Consider the following 23,087-nt stretch of genomic DNA (forward strand, 5'->3'; position numbering starts at 1 on the left):
TTGGGTAAAGGTTAGGAATTTGTTCATCTCGGATAACATAGCTACAGTAAAAAGAGTTCAAATAAGAAAAATTATGGAGCAGAAATGATCTTTTTAGGAGATGTTGTATTATGTTTTGATGCTGGATATGTATTATCAGAAAATCACATGATGGTAGATAACCATATTTTGTATATTTGATATTACACACAGCTCTCACCCATGTTTATTAGCATGGGCAGGGGGTTCTACTGATGACTTTATTCTGATCTCCAATAAAATGCTACACATACACCCCTGTTTAAACTAGTGATTTCCACAGGAAATAAACAAAACATTATATGAAATGTGCATACAATGTGAGCCTAAATATCTCTGAATACTTTGGCGTTGAAATGTCTATTGTGAACAATTCTAACATCTTTAATAGACTATAAAATGCAAACATTTCAAATCGTGGTGTACAAGGTGTTACAGCATGGTAACTACAAATTACAACAATGTAAAAACCTGACACTTGTATACAATTGTTCATCAGTAAATAAGAGCAGTCTACACAGGTGAGATTCCTTTAAGACATCTTACTATTAGTGAATTCTATATGATGTTTGTCTTAAAGATATTTTTTTCTTTGTGAAAACCTTTTCAATTTGAACAGGAATTTTCAAACTCCTACAGAGTCTACTGTGGACTGTGGAAAACCACCATTAATCCACCAAAATAATACATCTTTGCAGGTTTCTTCCAATCTACACCTAATTCTAGGCATTCAAAAAGGTTTGTTCTTTCAGATCTTGATCTAATAAAAAACAGAGAACTTAAGAGAAGAATATGTATGAACAATACTGTCCATTCTACATACCTGTGCATGCGACTATGTAAGCATTGTAGAGTAGAATCAGAGAACAAGACGCATGGACCAATTAGTGGAACAGAAGACATATAGTACACACTTTAACACATTTCAGGCACATTTCAGCTTAAGATTTATGTGAAGCAAATCAGTGATTTGTACAGTCAAACATACACTGCAAAATATACTCCTGGATAAAACGAAAATCCTTACAAGATGAATGGTGCACAGTAACATTCCATGTTGTTTTTTAACTTAATCACTTTAGCAATACAATATACAGAATCATGAAAATCGGACACAATTAAAAAAAAAAATTCAATGGGTCAGTCCTGCAATCTGACTCTTATAAAAGTTGTCACAGGTGCTTCCTCAAAAGCATACTGACAGTGTTCTAGCTTTGGTTTGATGGACTCAGTGTTGTGAATCAAAATATGCTAAATAAAATAGTGACTCAAAGCAGAAGGATTGTGGGTAGAAAAATCAAAAGGACGTGTTTTATAAACAGAATGCTGTACATGTAAGAAGCAAAGTCAGAATGTCTCTGACACAACTCACTTAATACATAATCTGTACTGTTTGGTTTTGTATGATAAATATTTCAGTCTTTGCCTTTGAAAATGAAGAGGGCTTTCATCAAATATTGTAACTTCTTCTATAAGGCTGTTGAACACTGTACAGTACGTTTAGGAATGTCTGATGTGTGCCTAGTACATCTGTAAACAATAACAGCAGAACTGACAGTATGCATTGCTGTTTTACATAGAAAAATACAAATCTTAGGAAATACCTGTCAGATCGTCCTCCTAAGCTGAACCTTAAGTAATTCATACCATCTAGGTACTGGCCAGGGAGAGAGTCATCTCCAAGCTCCTTCAGGTCTTCTGCTCTCAGATACTCTCCTCCATCCCCTGTCATAGTGTCATCACCTTGGGAATAAAGACAAAAATGAAAATGACCTCCAGGACCATTACACTGAACAGCAGATCGATCTACAGCACCTCAACCCGCAATCAGAGAATGCAAGACAGAGCAAACACAGACACTCAAAAATACAGAAAAAGCTGGAAATCTTTCCAACACAACAAGATCCTGTTTTAAGAGCTTATCTATGGTGTTTCTTGTATTTAACAGATTTCTTTAAAAGTCTTAAATAATGACTTGTAAATATTGCACTCCTTTTGGTTAATTAACCTAGATTCAGAAATCTTTGGATTACATTTGTTGTGCTGAAACAATCTTGGTTTATTCAAATGAAGCTTAAAGATCCATGTAAATCTATCAATAGTGTCTATACTTACACTTTAAAAATAGATTGTGTTGTCTTAAAACGCCTTTAGAATTCACATACTGTAGGAAAAATATGATTACTTCCTTTGACAATAACTAAACTAATTACCTAAATGTCCTATAGTTATTCCTTTGAGAATAACTAAAAGCATACAATTTAACATTTTTGTACCTAAAAGAAAAGATTTAAAAAATGTCAAGAAGCTATATTCTGCACTACATTTTAAAAAACACTAAAATATAAAATAACATATACAGATACCAAGATAAGCCCTGGCTACAACTATTTCTTTAATGAATTCACTGTAATTTTAACTTCCTGTGTACTATTATAATATACAGTTAATGTGTGTTTAAGAAATGTTCACATAGTTAAATCTCATGACAATATTACAATATTTAGTACTTTAGTACATTTAATCAGTGAATAGTCTCATTTGAGATACGGAGTGGAAAACGTCTGCAACTATATGATGGTATTTATTTGAAAAATGTCTGGTAGTATAGTAAATTGAGTCCATTACAATGGTGAGAAGCATTGCTTTATCATGGTTAAAATAAAATAACATGCGTATGAATATAAAACTTCTCCATGCAGACTCACTTGTCTAAAAGAGAGTTATATTCAAGGGGTCAGAACTAAGTTTTGATTATAAAAGTAAAGAGCACAAAACCACTTAAAATATAATGCATGTTGCAAACTGCTAAACATTGTCATATTTCAATCTAACTTGCTTCCAGGTTTCCTGAACCTTCACACACAACAGGTTGCCATGATCATTCAGCGAGTCCGCATGTTAACTCATCTCTTTGAAAAATCACATTTTTCTTAACACATGTACAGAAAGAGGAGCTAATGCATCGCCTATATATGACTACCTACAAAAACAGGAATGTAAGTCCAACACACTCATTAGCATTCAAGCGCTAGAGTGCTGTTCACACTACAGCAGAGGGAAGGTCACTATGGCAGCAGGAAGCAGGAACTCTAACATACTCAGAGAATGAAGACAGACATACTGTAGTTAGACAGTGGGGTTCTGCTGTCAATACCATATTGGCTTCCTGAAAAAAGGAAAAGTTAAAAACAAAAGAAAAAGAAATATCTCCTAAATGACAACTGAGAGACTAGATACAATGGCTTAGCAGACACCCGTAAACAAGGATGACTTTTAGCACCCATAAAGTTTTACAATAAGTAGAGGCTATGATCTTGCCTATAACTACAGTAATCTACTGTATAATGTATGTCAAAATGCAAAGGCCTCTGTTGTGTGAATATATGATTCCTCAGAGTTCTGATAATAATGTTTTCTTGGGGAAGACGTTTAACTATGCATATTAAATAATACAAATGTAACTACTATTTACTGGTAATTAGAATTACAGCTCTAAGAAGCAGATAGACATGAAATTCAATCAAATACTGTATATGTAAATGTAATTTCTATACCCCGCTATTTTTGTAATGAGTTCTGTTCCTTGACATGATCTTAATATACAGTATAGGCTGCTCTGCAAGTGATGATGAAAAAATATTAAACCTGTTTTTTTATACGAAACTTGTTTTTGTGACTCTTAAAGAAATAAAAAAAATGGCTTTTCAATAAAACTTGCAGCAAATCCAAACAGACAACTTCATAGAGCAAATTATTTTCATATTCAGACAATTTACTTCTTTCAAAATAAGAATAATAACGCACACCTGAAAACATTTTTTCATGTAGCTTTAAAAAATTTGGCAAGTTGACTGGCTGCTAGCATACATATACAGTAGTGGCTTAAAAAAGTGTTCACCCCCCTGTTTGTTCCACATTTTGTTGCATTCTGAGCTTACAGTCATGGTACTTTAAAGCAGGACTTTATTTAGACTGTACAGAATCAACTCCAAACCGATAAAGCTTTTATGTGTAACAATTGCTAAATTATATTGCATCTTGGCTATTTCGCTGTGATAGTGTTTTTTTATAGTCTTCAAAACTACTGTGGAGCACATCCCACATTTGATCAGAACTTACACTTACAATGGACCCAAACTCATTTTTTTAATATATAATATATAATTTATATATATATAATTTAATAGAACCATCAAATACATCTCTTGCAGTACTGCATCACTTCTGTTTTCAAAATTCCACTTCATTAAACATTCATTTAAAAATGGAATGGTCAGTTATGTTTTACTGTATACCCACCCAATTTGAAATCGCCAATTGTTAATGAACTTGGCTCAGCACAGCAATGCTTGTAATACAGGAAGGAAATAAGCACCTATACAAACATTAACAAAACTACACAAAACTCTTGCCTACCAAAGATACCTACTAAAGTAAATTATTATTATTATAAAGCAAGTTCCACAGTGCACCAACAGGAACTCTCATAACTCTCACTACAGCCATTTGCAAACTGTTGTATGGCAAACTAAGAAGAAACTTGAAGATTCAAGTCCAGACAACCAGCGTCATGCAGCGTCATCTGACAAAAAATGGGTGCGCCACTGCACATAACATTTCTTCGAAGGACAACAGAGATGAGAGCACTCTCAATGTTGAGTATTTAATTCACAACCAAAAAAATCATGCTGTTAGATTAGTTATAGAACAGGCTATTGGTTTCTGAAGAAGAGTCATAGTCACAGCAAGCCTGTGTACCTTCCAAGTCGATCGATTCACCATCAGTGAACTGCTCATCATCATAGTGCCTACGCACTGTAGGATATATATTGCATATTAAAGGGTGTAAGGAAAAGAACTTCATTTTCTGAAAAAATAACCTTTAAGTGCTCCATGGGAAGAACTGAGCAGCAAATTGGTGGAATGTATAAAAAACTGATCAATAAAAATATACTGCTTAATAGGACAATTTACTTTTTAAGGAACAAAATATGCTGAGATTTCAAATGTCTTCTATGAATTTTCTCACTTTGTTTTCGTAATACTCTTTATTTTAGTCATCTCACCCTATTTTAAAAGATTATGTGCTGTGAAGGAAAAATTACACACTGATCAATACAAAAAAGAGCATCATGAAAAAATGCAGACTCCTCTTAAAAACGCTATGATTGCTACAGTGCACTGCAATACATACTGCCCTGTGGGAGTTTGTTTATCATTTTTACTTTGCTGTGGCATTTTTCAAAGCAAAACGTTAATCATTTTTGAATGCCGAGTCTGAAGGAAGAAATCGTATAGAATCTTAATTTACAGAAACTACGAAAGAAGCAGAAAAGCATATGCTGCAAAATTACAAAAAGTGAATGACACTGTATATCACAGAGTGGCTCACCTTCCTCATCTGATACATCCAGCACCTCAGTCATGGTCTCAGGTACATTCAGTTTGTGTTTCTCAGTCACCGTCTGGCAGCAGAAAAAATGCAGAATTAGAGATGAAAAGCCATGTTTTCCGATCTGTGCTTGAGTCTCAGTTCATCCTGCTCTCGATCACCACCGCACCATATAATGTTTTAAGTGTTAGCTTTTTTTATCTGTTTTATTATTTTTTGAACACTGAGGAATGAAATGCCCAGTGTTTTCTGGCTTATGCTGGAGTCTGTTCATCCTGTACTAGATTAACCCAGAGAGCTCTCTTACAGAGATAAATGATACACTCCTGTTTAATTGAACTGAAGACTGTATCACACTAAACACGTGACATCAGCTGGTGTTAATACACCTACATGTGTTGGCAATGAATTACACATTTCTTTGCACACAGAAATTGTGCCACACACCTCAGTGTTTGACCATGTTTGCAAGGGCCAGCCTCCCTTAAAACTATACTCACTATTAGCATGGACAGGTGAGGTCTCATGGTGAAGTTGGCCACGGTATTAACTGTTATGTAACAGTATTACATCAAATCATATTTATGTTTAATTTTGCATATGCATGCAAGGATGTACTGTTGTCACAGGGAGGGCTGGAGGGGTGCCCAAGTGAGTTCTTTTAAAATAAAATGATGGCTCAGCCACAATAGCACTTAGGTGCAAAAGTGGTGGTTTATTTGGACAGTGCTCCTCACAACCCAACAAAGCAATTATATGTAGTGCAAAAAAACAACAAAACAGACACAAATGCTTCCTCCGAGAGTTACAAGTCAGTAGTTCCACCACACTTAGGCCCTAAGCCCTAACTCTCCCCTGACCTAGCGAAGGAGCCTCCTAAATAGGCACAGAATAGCTCTGCCCCCTTGGACCCTACCATTGTCACATTGAAATTATTGAGTTGCCTATCTTTTTTTTTTGTGGGGTGCTATTTTATGGGAGATAACAGAAAGGGAAAAAAATGGCCGTGACAAAAAAATTAAAAATCCATACTCTAAATAGGACAGAAATGAGTCTGATCAGACAGCAACAGGAGAGAAAAGTAAGGTTTTTAATGGATCATACTGAAGTTTAGTACTTATTCTCAGGCCTTTCCTTAACAATCAGTAATGGCATGGCTGATGCTCAAGATGACACACCACAAAACTGGGGCACACAAAGCATCCTCTCCATGAAATAAGAACTGCCATAAAAAAACTCTCAAAATGAATGCAAATCAATTCAAGATCACAGTGGATACTGTGCACAACACAGGCCCATGGGGTTTCGGTATACTGTACGCTGATTCCACTAGCACAGTAGCTCACACATGTTAACGTCACAGATCCACCTGAATTCCTCCACTTCATTTGACATGCTGCAAGCATTATCTTCATGGCAGGCCAAACAGTGCCAGATGCACCGGTAAATGTACTAAAACAGTAAAGTTATATTTTTCATTCAATGCATATCCAAATAGACCATGAATTTAAACTGAATTTGAACTGAAGATAGGGCAACCGTACTCACTGTGGTGGTGGTGATGACCTCTTCTGTGACAACCTTCAGCGTGTCCACCACGGAGATGTATCCCAATCGCCTCGCTATCGCAAGGGCTGTATTGCCGTTCTGAAGAAAGAGCAGGGAAAGCTTAAAGATGGCACACAGGAGTCACAGCTCAGAACTGCAGTGCCTGCCCCGCACAGAAAACAAATCCGCAGCACTTAAAAGGAAAGCAAAATACAAGTCATCATATCTAAATTAAGAACTGTCTCCGATCGTAGTGCTCATAATGGCATTGCTGTTAACCAATATCATTGTAAATATCTGGTAAAAACAGATGATTTATTGACAGTTATGTTTTTATGAATTCACATTACTATACACCAAGAGGGATTTTATTATGCGTTGTTTAAATAAGAACTCTGCTTCTTCCTGTCCAGGTTTTTAAGTCAGTTTAAAGCCAACAAACATCAACTTGGGCAATGATTTCTGAAATGGTCCACTGACCTCTCTTTTACATATTATTTTACACATTTTGGTATGGTAGTGGAACAGTTTGTTGGAGATGTTGTTCCAGATAGTAATACTAGTTATTATGAGTACTAATATTATCAATTCCAGTACTAATACAAATACAGTACGTGAAGGCCAGTTTTTAAAGGAGCTTTCTCTCTTTCTAACTACGGCAAGAAAATCTAATTGTAAGATGGTCTTCTTTTTGAATGCATGATAGCATGAATCCTGTGGAAACCAAGTCACCTTTTGAAAGTAGCAACTTCTGAACATAAGAATATCAGAAAGGTAAAAATTGTGAGGAAGGCACTTGGCAAACCGAACTTCTTTCAATGCCTGTAGCTTAGGGTTCTAGGGTCTCTTCTACTCCTTTGAGAAACCCTGCAAATCTGCTTCCCTATCATTGTATATACTTTGTTCCAACCACCTCTGAAACTGTTAAGGCATGTTCTGCCCTTAGCGACCTGCACAGACAGACATCAGGTCGGTCTGTGTCCTCTGGATCTGAATTTTCTTTGCTGATCACGAAATTGTTGTTTGGATACACTTTGCAAAAAAAACACACTCACCACAGTCGTGGCATTAGGCTTGGCCCCATTCTGCAGAAGCACATTAATAATGTGAGTGTGTCCTTGCTGGGCAGCCTGATGGAGTGGAGTGTAGCCATTCTGAGGAAGGTTGACAAAAATAATGAGAAAAAACAGAACAGAACTGGCTATACTCATGTTACTCATCATCTTCTGTTTTTGTAACATGACTGAAGTGATGAGTTCATTTGTGAATTCTAAACTGAGAGAGCAGAAATTAGAAAAGAAAAAGAAAAACATTTAAACTCTAAGCAGTTAGAAGAGACATAATATTTTACTGCTTGGTGTTAAGGTGCAGACCATTGCATTTCATACTGTATTTAAGATTTTTATGCATCTCTCTGGTTATCTGTGTGTTTTCAGAGCAAATACTACAGAATATTGTAAAACCAAACACTGTATATGGTTAATGTTGAAATAGTGTTGAAAATTTCAGTGAGTCTAGTACTGTATTGTGCCACAGCATACCAATGAAAAACATTCAGTAGGTACTTCTGCTCAGAAAATAAATACAGCATAAAAAATCAATAATGCATATAAAAATACCAATTATTTCAGTGTAATTAGAAGTTTTATTGCCTCTATTTGAATCTCTTCAAATTCTATATGCACAAAGGAGAATACAGTCATATATAAAATCAATATAATTGTGTTACCTTAGTTTTAGCATTGACATTTGCATTATGCTGCAAAAGGAAGTTCACCATCTTGATGCTGCCATAGTGACAGGCTACAATTAATGGAGTATAGCCAAGCTGCAAGAGAGATGATGGGAGAGAATGAAAATAGTATAATATGAGAAAAAAAGGGTTTAATTATTTTATTATATACTAGCCATTGTAACAGTGAATTTTGATTAATTAACAGTAAACATTATCAATATAGGTAAACATCAATATTAAAAAGAAAACTATTTTTAATCTTTTTTAAAACAAAGAAACGACAGGGCTATTGAAACACTGAGAGTTCTGTAGTAATGGTAAGTATAAACTAGATACTGTACCTTTGTTTGCGCATCAAGATTTGCATCATGTTTTGCCAAAATCTCAGCTACATTAACCTTGTCTTCTTGGGCTGCGAGGTGGAGAGATGTCAGTCCGCTCTGTACAAGTTTTCAGAAAATGGCGGTCAAGTTAAGGTCAAGTTAAGGAAAAATTAACATTTTTTTTTAAAAGGGAGATTAATAGCACTAATGTTTAGTTCATCATTTTCCTCAGCATAATTTTTTGTAAATTATACAGAAAACAATAGACAAATACAGATGAAATGGAAAAACGATTTCAGTTATCCATAAGCAAATCAGTTACAGTAAATGAAAAATTATTTAATAGTATTAAGACATATTAAGTTGTAACTTCTTGATTCAAGTCTCAGGGTTTGAACCTAGTCTTAATGGACACATACTGTACCGTACATCAAAACTGAATGCCAAGGACTGCAATGTGCCCCTGACCTTAGTGAGTCTGTTTCTCAACTTCTCAAAGGCAACTTTCAGTGGAGGTTAGTGGGAGGCCTACTGGTTTGAATCATACACTGACTGACAAACACAACTTGACAGCAATGTAATGCTCTCTGGCAGAATGGACTCAATGTTAAAGACCACAGTGCTACACTGCCCAAGTTCCAATACCTTCTGTATTGCCTTATATTGTCCAGTAAAAAAAGATCAATGCTCTAAATGACAAAATCACTAAACCCTTCAGCAAGGTAAATTAAAGTACACCTCATTTCCCCTTTCCTGCAGTTAGACCACACATATGTACAGTAAACCAGTACTGACATGAAAATGCAAAACAAGAAGCAGATTCTAATATATTTCACATGAAATGTAAAATACTAGTTGATTGCTGTCAAGCAGCTTGAGAACCATCTGCAACTGAACATGGCAAAGATGAAGGAGCTGGTGATAGATTTCAGAAGGAAGAGGGTCCAACCTACTCCGGTCTGCATCCATGGGAGTGGTGTGGAGATAGTGGACTCATACAAGAACCTGGGAGTGCACATCGACAATAGACTGGAATGGTCTAAGAACACTGAGACAATCTACATGAAGGGACAGAGCCGACTTTACTTCTTGAGGAGGCTCAGGTCCTTCAATGTGTGTAGTAAGATGCTACACATGTTCTATCAGTCGGTTGTAGCGAGTGCCATTTTCTACGCAGTGGTGTGCTGGGGCTCTGGGATTAGTGCAGGGGATGCTAACAGGCTGAACAATAGAGAATCTCTATGAATTGGCTACATTACTCTGCTCTCCTCCCCACTGACAGCTGATGTGTGGGGAGCGTTCTGGTGCACTATGGCTGCCGTCGCATCATCCAGGTGGGGCTGCACATTGGTGGTGGTGGAGGGGAGTCCCCATTACCTGTAAAGCGCTTTGAGTGGAGTGTCCAGAAAAGCGCTATATAAGTGTAAGCAATTATTATTATTATTATAACAAGCTCATCAAAAGAGCAAGTTCTGTCATTGGGTCTGATCTGGACCCCTTGGAGGTAGTGGCTGAGAGGAGAATGGTGTCCAAACTAGAGGCCATCATGGACAACATCTCCCAACCCCTCTATGACATGCTTGTGAGAATGAAGAGCACGTTCAGCAATAAGGCTGATCCAACCATGGTGCAACAGGGAGCACTGCAGAAGGTCATTCTTGCCTTCTGCCATAAGACTGTACAATTCATCCTCTGTGTCTGGGCAGGGGCGTTGACCCGGTTTTGGACTAAACATAAAACTCTCTGCTTACATCTGTTTTCCTGTTTACAACTGTTTTTGTGCAATATATGCTAGGGATTTGTGCAATTGATTTATAATGTGCAATACAACTTTGTGTACTGTACTTTCGGGTCTGTTTTTGTATATTTTGAACTGTGAGCAACTCTGTATAATCCATTTTTTACTTTTTACTGCACTTCTCACTAACTGTATTGTATTGTTGTATTATTGTATCATTTCATTAAACTGTGCTGTGTTGACTGTGCTAAGCTGCTGTTGCACTCCAATTTCCCTCACGGGATCAATAAAGTTTCTATCTATGTCATCAAGGTATTCTTGAGTGAGGAACACTAGAAAAGACTGTATAATTATGGGTTAGAAGACTATAATCTGAAAACATCCCAGGTTTAGCACATCTGCTAAAAGACACCAAGGAATTTGTGTCTTTTGTGTGAATGCATTTTACTGTGGTTTAGGTAGGTCGCTATCCATAAAATACTGAAAATATTTATATTAAAGGGTGGGTATGGATGGTTTTTCCTTTGTCCCTTACCTTTGTAGGCACATTAACATTGGTCCCTTTCTTCAGCAGTAAAGTCACCATTTCAGTGTGTCCTTCCTGTGAGGCGAGGTGTAGAGGGGTGACTCCCTGTTTGGTCACGATGTTTGTCTCTGCCCCATACTGCAGCAGAGTTGAGGCAATGTCCATCTGATTCTTCTTGGCAGCAATATGCAGTGGAGTGTAACCATTCTGTGATTTGAGAGGCAAAATGTGTAAACCAGAGAAGAAGCTTCAGACACCTTATTTACAAAATAGAATGCAACAAACCATTCAACACACTGGCTACTATTTTAAAAGTATGTAAATGTAATACTCTTCATTATCCATTCATTCATTTTTTAAGTAACCTGGAATACCAGAATAAGGGCGAGGACTGTATAACACATCCTGATCTTTAAATTAATTGTCTGACTACAGCACTTTGATTGCAAAGAAACAGTATAATTCACAAGAAAAAATGTCCTTAAATGAACTGGTAATATATTTGGAATCTGTTAAACAGATGACTTGTGCAAAGTAAAAAAACAATTATATGCTGAGAAACTTTTGCAACTTCAGTCTTCAGTCTCCAAAGGCCCAGTCTTTTATAAGTGGGTGGAAGACTGTAATAAGTTATTTCAATGGGACATTTTAGATCACGAAGCTGCTGTAATTGCTTTGAATTTTGCAACACTGTAGCTTTGGAAGTACAATTCATCTAAGGGGGTTGCAAACCTTTTATGTATTCATTTGACTTTTAAATGTAAAATATATACTGATGCACAATGAAAATGCAACAGTCAAAATTTTACATCAGTTTGTCATAATAATGCCTTTCATTTAGACTGTATACCACTGCGACATGTAGCACATATACTGTATGACACATGGCAGCCACTGTGTGTCAGAAGCAATCTATAAAACAAATCAGGTAGGGAATTAAGACTGTAACTCACTTGAACTTAGGAGGAACTTAAGATAAGCTAAGCTGAGTAAGTGTAAAGTGGAATTTGTAGGACACCAGGGTCGGCACACCTACTCTTACAAATATGGCCATGACCTGTTTCATCCAAAGCATGGCACCTCTTATAGCACGGTATCTCCTGTCACATGGGTTTGATAAATCCGCTCCAGAGGGAAGAGGGTCAAGCTATTGGTCTACCATACTACTAACACTAATAAAAGCAACAACTTATCCTTGAAAGTCTCCTACCCAGGTATTGACTAGACCTACTTTATCTTCTGAAAGCCAATGACCTCCGTTTACAAGGTGCTTAATAATGAGCTCAAGTCATTTAATTTACAAAAATCCAAGGTGCTCAGTGTTTTGTAGTTGAGTTGAGTTATAATGGTCAAAGTGAGCTCACTAAGAATCTGTATACAACAGCCATTCAAAAGGACAATGTCAATTAACACAAGAACAGCCACAAATACAACTACTGTATGCCTTTCATTGAGTAATGAAGATCTCCTGGCTGCCTATCTGTGAGATACTTTCCCCACAGAAGAGATCTTTTTTAATAATCTGCAGTCTAGTATAGAGAGACCAGAACACTGACTGTAAAAGACAGGCCATGTCCTGGAAAGTAGAGGGTCACTAGCCCAGGACTTCCACAACACTCAGATCCATTTGTATAGTTATGAGGGTGCAGTGGCTACTGCACAATAAATATTCCAGGAGAGAATAACCCATGTATAAACAGAATGACACAAGAATATAACAAAAATCACAAATGAGGGTAAGCTATTTACTGTAGCTTTCGTAGTTTTTTTGGTTGGTGGTAATTAATTGATCTAAACCTAAACTAGCTGTTTCTTGAAGAAAAGCAAGGTATACACTTAAAAAAATGGCTTCTGTGAGACTCTCATCACTCTTTATGTTAAAGAGTGGGTGAGTAACTGTCAGGGAGTAATCTCTTTTAACATAACTTTAGGTACAGACTGAAGGCAGACACTCATGGCTCAGAGATAGTGACAAAGTCCTTGAATCAGCAGGGGTTTTTCCAGTTCTGCAAGCCAATCTGGAAGTCCTTCCATCAGGAAAATGAGAGACCACAGTACTACAATTGTGATGGCATGTCTTCAAGAAAATAGTGTTCAGGTCTCGTTTTGATTTTTTCCCGGACAAAGTCCAATAGAACATTCATGTGACCAACTCACCAATGCCATCAGTAGAAGACAACTGTGACCAACTGTGATCAGGTCTAAGTATCAGTGCTGCCGGGATTGTATTAATGTTTAACATACCTGATAGTAATTTTGTGACGTTTTACAAGTGTCTGAAAATCTACAGTATATGTTTATGTTTCATAAAATATGCGATTTTGTTTGATACTGTACCTACAGCATGTTTAAAACATTGAATTTACATCCATCAGACTTGAGTGTTGTCTCTCTTTTGTGCGTCAGTATATTGCTCAGTGGAACATAAAAATGATTCCTAAGACCAAGTGCTTTTGACCGAGGTATGTCCTCTTTGCCTGTTTCAGAGTCTCACCTTTGCTGTTGCATGGGGAGACGCCCCTTTGTCCAGTAGCAGGAGTGCCACCTTCTGGTTATCATAGTGAGCAGCAACATGAAGAGGGGTGAGGCCGTTCTGTAAGGAGGTTTTAAGTGCAAATGCATTAATTGCTGTTAGCAGGACTTAAGCTGCAGTTAGGCAAATAATAACAAAAAACAAAAAAAGAACTAAGCTTTGTTATGGGGGGAAATGCACATTAAATGTTAAATGTTTAATTTAATATGCAAGCTGCAGTGGGTTTATTTTTTGGTTCCTTATTAATTGAAAAAGAAGAAGAAATTTTATTGTTCATATTATTGACTCGAATTAAAAAAGACGATAAAAAAAGATCCAAGAATTAGGAAAAATTAGCTGGACTAAAACTGTGCTTACCGGAATTCTGGCTGTCAACATAGCCTCAATACAAAAAAATATTGATTAACTCTCAAACACACATCAGAGGTGTTTTCACGAAAATGATGTATCTTAACGTAAAACTAACCATAACCTGTTTAGTAACCCTAAACAGTCACATGGGAGGACACATCTTTCGTACAATGAAATTTAACTTTGGAAATTAACATTTTGATTATCTTGTGTAGAACTGCTCATAGGAACTGAGTTACCACATTATTCAAGTGAAGCTTAAAGTAGCAAACACAGGGATTAAGAAAAGGACAGCTATAGTATGAAACAATATAATTTGAGATCAACTGTTTTAGGAAATATTTATAAAGCAGTTCAAAGCAATGCAAGTTGAGATTATTTGTTACTTCCTTTATTCTGTCACACAGCTGTGCTATTCTGTATATAGCTGAGAATAAAGCTTTATGCTTGTCTTGCTGGCAGGCAGAATTCTTTAGAGATGTGGTTCCATTTTAAAATTGACTATGCTCAACCATGGATATGCTGTGTGCTTTGTTATCTCATTGATTGTCCCTTTATGAACTTAATTCCTCATCTCAAAACAAGGACATAAATCAACCAGTGCTTTCTCATTTGTAGGTAATGGCTGTTATTGCTTTGAGTTTTAGCACTGCTTTCTAAATGAGATTCAAGGCTCTTCATGAAAATTAAAATAACAGAAGAACTGCATATACGGTAGCTTGTTACTGTCCAGGTTAATGTGACTGAACCATCCTTTAAACTCCATGGGCATTTCATTCTATGGTATAGGGGTAAAATTATTGCTAGGTTTAATTATACTCACTTTATGAAACACAAGTACAGTGTTTGAATGGACTTGAAAAGGATAGTTTTTTTTTAGGTTTAGTCATTAAGGTCACTTCTGTTGACACTCTAGAACTCTAAAGAATGGGTTCTGTGTAGTTGAGGGGAATCTGGTTGTCCTGTAGGTTCTCTTTCTCTATCAAAGGGTGCTGATCAGCGGAATAGCTTGCTTACCTTGCCAGCAGAGTCAGGGGGAGCTCTGCGCTGAAGGAGGAGTTTTGCCACATCCAGGCTTCCATATTTGGCAGCCACATGTAATGGAGTGAATCCTTTCTGTAAAATATCCACAGAAGACAATTATTGTCTTATCAAAGGGAAACACAGAATTTGACTACTTTTCTGCCTCCTACAATAAATAAAATTTGCAAATTATGAATGGAGACACCATTTGACTGTGTTCTCTACTTAATCGAGATACCTTTAAATGCAAACCGAATTCCAGTTGTTCTAATGTAGAAATACTGCACTAAGACTTGTCATGTAAAACCTTGTGTTTACTGTGTGCTTCAGGTATATGTTTTCTCAAATGTTGACACACGTTTAGATTTGTCTTGAATTTCAAATTCGTTTCAATGGTTCAAATCCACAGAGCTGTCAAATGATCTTGATACACATTTCTTTCAAAATAGGTACTACCAGTCAACTGAGACAAATGTGTGAAAAACGACCTTTCCAGTTAGACAAGAGTACTTTATTTAATGTTCCACTGCACACAAGGAATTTGTCCTGCAGGAATACATCTTTATTCACTCTACAACAGGAGCTTTCCAATTCTGCCAGAGGATTTCCTGTACTGACATGAAGATGACAAGTTGCCTTTTTTTCCCACCAGAGGGTGCTATACAGCATATTTCATGCTTTCCAAGCAACTTGAAAAATATCAGATGAATTAGAGGATTACCTCTAATGCCAGAATAAAGGCGAAGGCCTTGATATATAAAGCATTTTTCCTAAAACTGCACTGAAGAAAATGAGAATCGGGGGATTTACCTTAGTGGCAAGGGAGTGTGAGGCCCCAGCCTCCAGGAGAACTGAGGCCACGTCAACCTGTCCTTCTCTGGCAGAGATGTGGAGAGGAGTGTAGCCATTTGTGGTGGCAGCATCAGGGTGGGCCATATGCTGCAGCAACAGCTGCACAATCTCGGTTTTGCCCAGGCGGGATGCAATGTGAAGAGGAGTCTGCTCCTCCTGGAAAAGCAATTCATTAAATCAAATGGAATTGACATCTGACATGTCACTGACTTGAACTGGAGCACCACTAAGAAGGAGGAGCCTTTCAAAATACACTTGAGGAATGAATCCAAAATATACAGCATGATAATGCTGCAGAATACAGCACATAAGATAGATAGCAGTCAGGGTTAATGCACGAGTTAAGAGTTTTAAAACATGTACATTGAGATCTAGTCAGAGAGGGTCATAATATTTTAATTCATGAGCAAACCAGTCAAGTATTTAAAGTATTTTATTATGCATTCTGAAAGTAAGTTGCTCATTTATACGGCACGAATGAACACTTTGTTTGAAAAGAAAAGCACGCCTTTGTGAGGCATAACTGCATATCATGTTTATGCTTAATTTCTCAGATTGATGGGGTTTTTTTTAATTGTGGAGGTCAAGAGATTCCATTTTCTGTTTTTCAGTTCACCACAATATTATTACCGCTTCCAGACCGCAGATCTGTTTTGAAGTTAAATTATTCCTGTCTTTAGTTATCAGTTACTGAACAAAATTTAGGTCAAACACAAACAGTGGATAAAGTAGTTCTTCAACTGCAGTGTTGCCAATCAAGGGTATAAAAATCTGAATTTGAAATGATAGAGGAATAAAAATCAAGGTTTATCCATATGCTTTATTAAAGTATTGTATCTCACCCCTTGTTTAATTTTACTTTTTAGAACTCAAAATATTTAAATGGAATAAAAACATTTTTTTATTCCACATATATTACTATTATTATTTTTTGATGAACACAACACACAAGCAGCAGGTTGCAGATCACTCTGTACTTGAGAGCACGTTATTATGATCGCAGCACGTGGCACAAACCGAATGCCAATGCCTTACCCTGGCTCTGGCATCCACGAGCGCCCCGTTTCTCAACAAGCAGCGCACAACTTCCACCTGTCCTGCACGGGCAGCCATGTGAAGAGCTGTCTCCCCTCGCTGGAAGAGCAGGTACTGTAGGTTATTTTTCCTCAACACAGCACAGTAGGCACATTTCGTACAGCTCCACTGTTACAGCTTTCTTTCTACTTTGTTCAGCTAACTTTGGAAACTATCTTCTCTGTTAAAATAAATTTGCACAGGTCTTTTAACCATGGACAAAAAGTCATTATTTAATTAATGAAGCAAGACAAGGGCAGGATATAAAATAAGAGTAATGAGCATGTACAGTTGGATAGGCCTTTTAATATGAATTTGTGTTCATTTTCTTCCGAGACTCTTTTTAAATAGAGATTAAAACTCTAATCTGCTTCCTATTCTTAAAAAAAAGGTCCACAACTGTGCTCTATCTATAGCCTGTGATCACTGGTAAATCAGTAGGAAATTATCTGCTATATCTGCTCTACAGAAAATACAGTAGGAAATTATCTGCAAAAGTTCCTTCTAATCAGAAGGAAACATACTGTACTGTACATGTCTTGTCTAATCCATCATGACCAGACAGGCTTTTTGAGCTGATCTGTTTACAATAACATACAATACAACATCTTTTCCACTTTCCAGGTCAAAACCTTCATAAACTACCCACTTGTGCATCTTTTTCTTTTCATGCTGAAGTTGACTAGAATGGGCAATGAGACAAAAATCAAATTAATTCGTTTTTTGTCTCATTTATCAATGCCATTCACATCCTATAGAACAGGCAGGATTCGATTTACTGTATGATCTCCCCCTGTTTCCACTTGTATGAAGTACTCTATTATCACCACTAAGGTCTATTTGAACCATTGACTCAGATTATCAGACAACATGACAGACAACATGACAGCATGACTCTCATTATGAATAGGGATCCAAACACCATATTTCATTCAATGCTGATGACATTCTCCTGTTTTCTTTGTAGACATTTCTAGCTCAGACTGTCATGTTTTGAACATACGGTATTTGATAACTTTGGTTGGCTATGGTTTTAAATAAATTGGTCATAATTGGTTCCTATGCCTCTCCCTGTATTTCTGTTCAGCTGCAGTCCTCTGGCTTTGTTCATTGGAGCATTTAGGGCTTCCCTAATTTGCACTAATAAGAAGGAGAATATTCATTAGATCCTGAATCCTGCTTTCTATTCAGATGATTTCTCCTAGTCCTCTCTGTCACAAATGCACCCCAGGCGCAAGAGCACTACCTGCACATCTGAAAAAATGGTTTAGGATGTACAGCAACTGGCGAGATCATGTCATTGAGCCCTCAAGTGCTCTTACTCAGTAATGATTGCCATGATGCCATTGTGCTGGCAGATCTAACTACAAGTAGAAAACTACTGTAAAAGGTTGGGTGCAGAATGATATTCTCTAGAGCTGCTTCTGGTTACATTCATTCATTTAAATATTGTTTGTTTATTTATCATTTATAATTTTTTAATTTAATTTCAGTATTATGTTAACAATGAAAATCAGCATTGTACTGTACCTTGGTTCTGCCAATTCATGTTTTTTGCAGGAAAATATATTTGTATTCACATTTAATTACAGCTATTTGACTTGCAGTGAAGTACTGTTTCCTGACAAGCTTAAGACTTGTAATTAATTTTGACAAAGTGCAGAAACAGAATGTCTGCAGGACCCTAATATATTAAAATAACCAACCTCCAACTCCTTAATCAGGATATAAATACTGCATCCCAATCAGACTTTGTTTTCTGGGCTCCAGCCTTTAATTGTATAGTGAGCATCATAATCATCTTGTCTTGAAAATATAGGTACACTAATTTCAGTGTATTAACAATGTAATCAACCTGTAGATGTGTGTTATTTTCAAAATACATGTATTTACATATAAATACTTTAACCACAGTAAATAATGTACCTGTTTTTTTAATTACATGTCTGTTATCTATATGTAAACTTCTCTTTTTAAAAGAATACTGCGGATAAAAACAAGAAACACAAGGGAATGATAATTCCAGCTTGTATGCTTACAGTACATCTTCCTTAGCAGCTTATTCTAGGTTGGATGATGTTGGGAGTGTCATCTAATGTCTGTTGTACATCTACTGAAAAATTTCAGCACTACAGTATATGCAAGAGAAGTAGTTCAGCTCATGCGGCACTCACAATGTTGCTGACATCCGGCGAAGCTCCATTCTGGAGAAGCAGGAGGACTATGTTCAGGTGTCCCATGAATGCAGCCACATGTATTGGTGTTAGGCCAGACTGAGTGGGGGAAAAAAATATGTTTTATAATGCTGTATTTGACACAGGTAAGCTCCATTTCAAACATTTTTTTGTATATATTTTCAACTACCAGAATGTTATACCTCTGTTATGGCTTGAATGGATGCCCCGTATTTTACAAGTAGCTCCATGACCTTGACTCGATTCTTCTTGCACGCAATGTGCAGGGGGGTGAAACCATTCTGTGCGGGACACACAATAAAAATGAAGAGCAAGCACCAATCACGTCACTCAGTCACTGAGGCATGCCCCGTTGTCATATCACGCGCGAGCAAAGAAATTCAGCGTTGTGTCTGGGCTTCCTTACTTCAAGGGAGTGCAGCAGGGAAAACACACGTGAATTCATATTTAATAATGTGTGAGATGACACTTTCAAAGCGTTCTTACTTCCTGAAAAACAAGCTGAGGTATCTTCCTAATGAATAGGTTCTTCTTCTGTCTTCCTGGTGCTAATTAGGCAGTAACTGGGTTCGAAGGTGTCTGTGGAAGAAATATGATGGGGGGACATACCAGAGCTCGAGCATTGGGGTTGGCCCTCTTGTCCAGAAGCAGTTTGGTGACGCGGTAGTGGCCACAGTGAGCCGCAACATGGAGAGCCGTCAAATAGTCCAGGGTGACGTCATCGACGGGGGCCTTGTGCTGCAGCAGGTGTTTGACGCACTCAACGTGGTCGCCTTGGGCAGACATGTGCAGAGGAGACAGACCGTTCTGTGGGGAAGGACGCAGGGTTTTAAAAAAAGACGATCCTTACACCTCTCTAGATCAGTCGCAGTGCAAAACAAACACAGGCCAGGATGAAATACCCAATAACTGCACAAGCTGGGACTGGAAGGCGACTTTTAGAGCATCGTCAGCTTTGCTTACCAAGAATTTTAAGTAAAAGAAAAAAATAACTATGTTTTCTCTGCTTAACTAGTGACCTAATGTAATATGTGAAGGTAAAATTCCACAGAGCTTAAGGATGTGCTCACTGCCTTTTTAATATAACACCCTTTACAGCAATATTCATTCAAAAACAATACCTGTACATTGTAACAGTTACTTTATTACTGGATGTATTTCACATCATTGTTCAGTATGTTAGAAGCTACCTAAACCAAAGAGAAAAATGTCATGTTGTAGAAGTTTCAGTGTTTTTTTATTTCTATGAGAGAGAGGTTGGTTTCTTAACAGTTGTTACTGCTTACTGATGTTTAATAACATCTAAGTTATTAAACAAAAAAAAAACATACATAAACACATCTTTGCTTTTGGTCTGACATTTCCATGCGGTTAGAGTTGGGAAACGCGTAAGACAAACACATGAGTATCAGATCCTGCTGCTCTTATTTCTGATTTAAGTAACTTAGATTTCAATTGCAATTAACCTCCACTTGTAATTTAGGCAAAGCTTGTGCTCATGGTCGATGAAAAACAAAACATACAGCTACAACTTTCCTTCGTTATTGTTGTATCACACTGAAGAATTAACAACATTAATCTACATTCTAGTATGGTATATTCACAATTCTTGTGATAAAAATGTTAATTACAAATACTTTATTAAACATGTAAGACGTGACAAATTAAGAATGTGCGCTTCTTAAAGTACATCAATATCAATATACTTTTTATGGTTTATATGGAAGAAATGAACTGTCACACAGAAGGTTCTTCGAAAACCTCTGGGTGTTTTAGACATTAGTGAGCATACAACACTGTCTACCGTACACAGTTTATACTATATCCTATCTAACATTGAATCAACATAACATACAGTACATAGCACAAGTATTTGTGATTATTTTAACATTAATAATATTAAGATATGCCCCTTAAAATAGGAGTTATATTAAACATGAGCATTAAAGAGTCCAAGAACAGAAGAACATAACAAGAATTGTCTTGAATTATGAATTAATGTAAATATGCTAATTATTTCACTAGGCCTGTTTTTGATTTTGGCTGTGGTTGCTTGCCTTGACTAAATTTAACAGATTCATTTTTAGTGATTCTGATTCAAACACAGAGAATCAATCACAGCAATGTACAGTGATTTCCGTCTGGCTTTAAATGGGAATTCAGAACTGCGTGATTCACGCATGCGGCAGTACTTCACAGAGCTTTCTCAGGACTAAACAAGAGATCATATTCTGTAAGAACAAACAATGAGAAAATTGTTAAAATGGTTTTAATCAGACAATAAACTGAATATATATATGTGTTGAAATTTTATTTGGTAGTGGTCTAGGACCACTTAAAAATACAGATCTGTGGGGCACAATAAAAAAAAGGATTGTGTGTAATCCTAAATCCCCCAGAAGAAGCAGAGGATTTCAAGAGCCATTCATTTACAGAGCCAGAAACTGTAAGAAGTCTCTATGTACAGGATACCTTTGTCCTTGCCAGCATAGGAGCTCCTCTTTCCAAAAGCAGCTCCACAGCAGGGTCATGCCCACTTCGAGCAGCACAGTGCAGAGGTGTGAGTCCGTCCTGTAGCACAAGAAAAGAAAAAACATCCCAAGCACAATTCAACAAATATGGATGAATTATGTGTAGAGGCTAAAGCTTAACCCTACTGTAATTATCTGCTATTTGCCACGGAGCCACATGTGCCTGGATTTGGTGCTATACAGAATGTTATGAAACAAATAATTTCATATCTGGGACTTGCATAGCACAATCAGTAAGGTGCAGCAGTCGAGCCTAACAGTGACTATTCAATTAAGTTTACAGAAGGTGACTAACACATCTGTTGTGGTGGATCAAAGAGAAGGAATACAATATACAGTATTACCATCACTAAAATGTAAAGCAATGAAGACTATTTTATGGAGATGACCTCCCTGCATGACAGTTGTGTGCTATTCTGACTCTAGTTTTCAAATCCAAGTTATAAATGAAGTTGAGTCTAAATAGAGGCAAACATTGAAATCTACTTTTTGTCATCAGTGCCTGAATCTGACATTAGGAATTCCACACTTATGGCCATTATCAGAAACTATTCAGGTCTGATCATACTGTATTAGTACTTTCACATCTGCACTTGGATGATTTTGTTTCCACCTTTCTTTCAAAGTCTTTTAATAGCTCTTTGTGAAATTTTGTCTAAGGCTAAAGAAACTATGATATGTTGAGGTTTCTTAACAGTTGTTGCAAACTTTCCCATTGGCCTTTACCAACCATGGCCTCCTAATAATCCCCATCTATGAATTGGCTTCATTACTCTGTTCTCCTCCCCACTGATAGCTGGTGTGTGGGGAGCGTTCTGGCGCACTATGGCTGCCGTCGCATCATCACATTGGTGGTGGTGGAGGGAAGTCCCCACTACCTGTGAAGCACTTTGAGTGGAGTGTCCAGAAAAGCACTATATAAGTTTAAGGAATTATTATTATGCACCTTTCTGCTACATCTGAAGAATTTATACTATGTTCGAATACATTACATAACACTTCAGAGGAAAATAAAAGAAATACAAAATTCACTCTCCTTATATTTCATTACTGTTGTTGTAGAGGAAATGGAGACTCACCCGGGTTTTGGCATCAATCTGCGCCCCTCGGTCCAGAAGAAGACGCACCATGTTAGTGTTCCCTCGTTTGGAAGCAACATGCAGGGGTGTGATGCCATTCTACAAGACAAACAGTCTCTGTCTCTCCACAGCAGGGTCAAGGGGCACATTTTAGAAAATGACACCT

General features: G+C 37.1%; 1 protein-coding gene across 3 annotated transcripts in view; it reads right to left on the reverse strand.

Annotated features, from left to right (window-relative positions):
• The window catches only part of LOC148840581 (ankyrin-2-like), an 87,358-nt gene that overhangs the window by 40,902 nt on the left and 23,369 nt on the right, over positions 1-23,087 (reverse strand). For all 3 annotated transcript variants that reach the window (XM_088939441.1, XM_088939360.1, XM_088939520.1), the window contains exons 8-25: positions 22,922-23,020; positions 21,784-21,882; positions 19,921-20,118; positions 19,494-19,592; positions 19,291-19,389; positions 17,078-17,176; positions 16,001-16,198; positions 15,185-15,283; positions 13,778-13,876; positions 11,293-11,490; positions 9,038-9,136; positions 8,691-8,789; positions 8,017-8,115; positions 6,962-7,060; positions 5,414-5,486; positions 4,780-4,836; positions 3,143-3,187; positions 1,623-1,761 (exon numbers count right to left, since the gene is read on the reverse strand). In XM_088939441.1, coding sequence (XP_088795567.1) covers positions 1,623-1,761; positions 3,143-3,187; positions 4,780-4,836; positions 5,414-5,486; positions 6,962-7,060; positions 8,017-8,115; positions 8,691-8,789; positions 9,038-9,136; positions 11,293-11,490; positions 13,778-13,876; positions 15,185-15,283; positions 16,001-16,198; positions 17,078-17,176; positions 19,291-19,389; positions 19,494-19,592; positions 19,921-20,118; positions 21,784-21,882; positions 22,922-23,020 — 1,997 coding nt within the window. The remainder of the gene's footprint in view (positions 1-1,622; positions 1,762-3,142; positions 3,188-4,779; positions 4,837-5,413; positions 5,487-6,961; positions 7,061-8,016; positions 8,116-8,690; positions 8,790-9,037; positions 9,137-11,292; positions 11,491-13,777; positions 13,877-15,184; positions 15,284-16,000; positions 16,199-17,077; positions 17,177-19,290; positions 19,390-19,493; positions 19,593-19,920; positions 20,119-21,783; positions 21,883-22,921; positions 23,021-23,087) is intronic.

The sequence above is a fragment of the Atractosteus spatula genome, chromosome 1 (genome assembly GCF_055471065.1).
Source record: "Atractosteus spatula isolate fAtrSpa1 chromosome 1, fAtrSpa1.hap1, whole genome shotgun sequence".
NCBI classification, from domain to species: Eukaryota; Metazoa; Chordata; class Actinopteri; order Semionotiformes; family Lepisosteidae; genus Atractosteus; species Atractosteus spatula.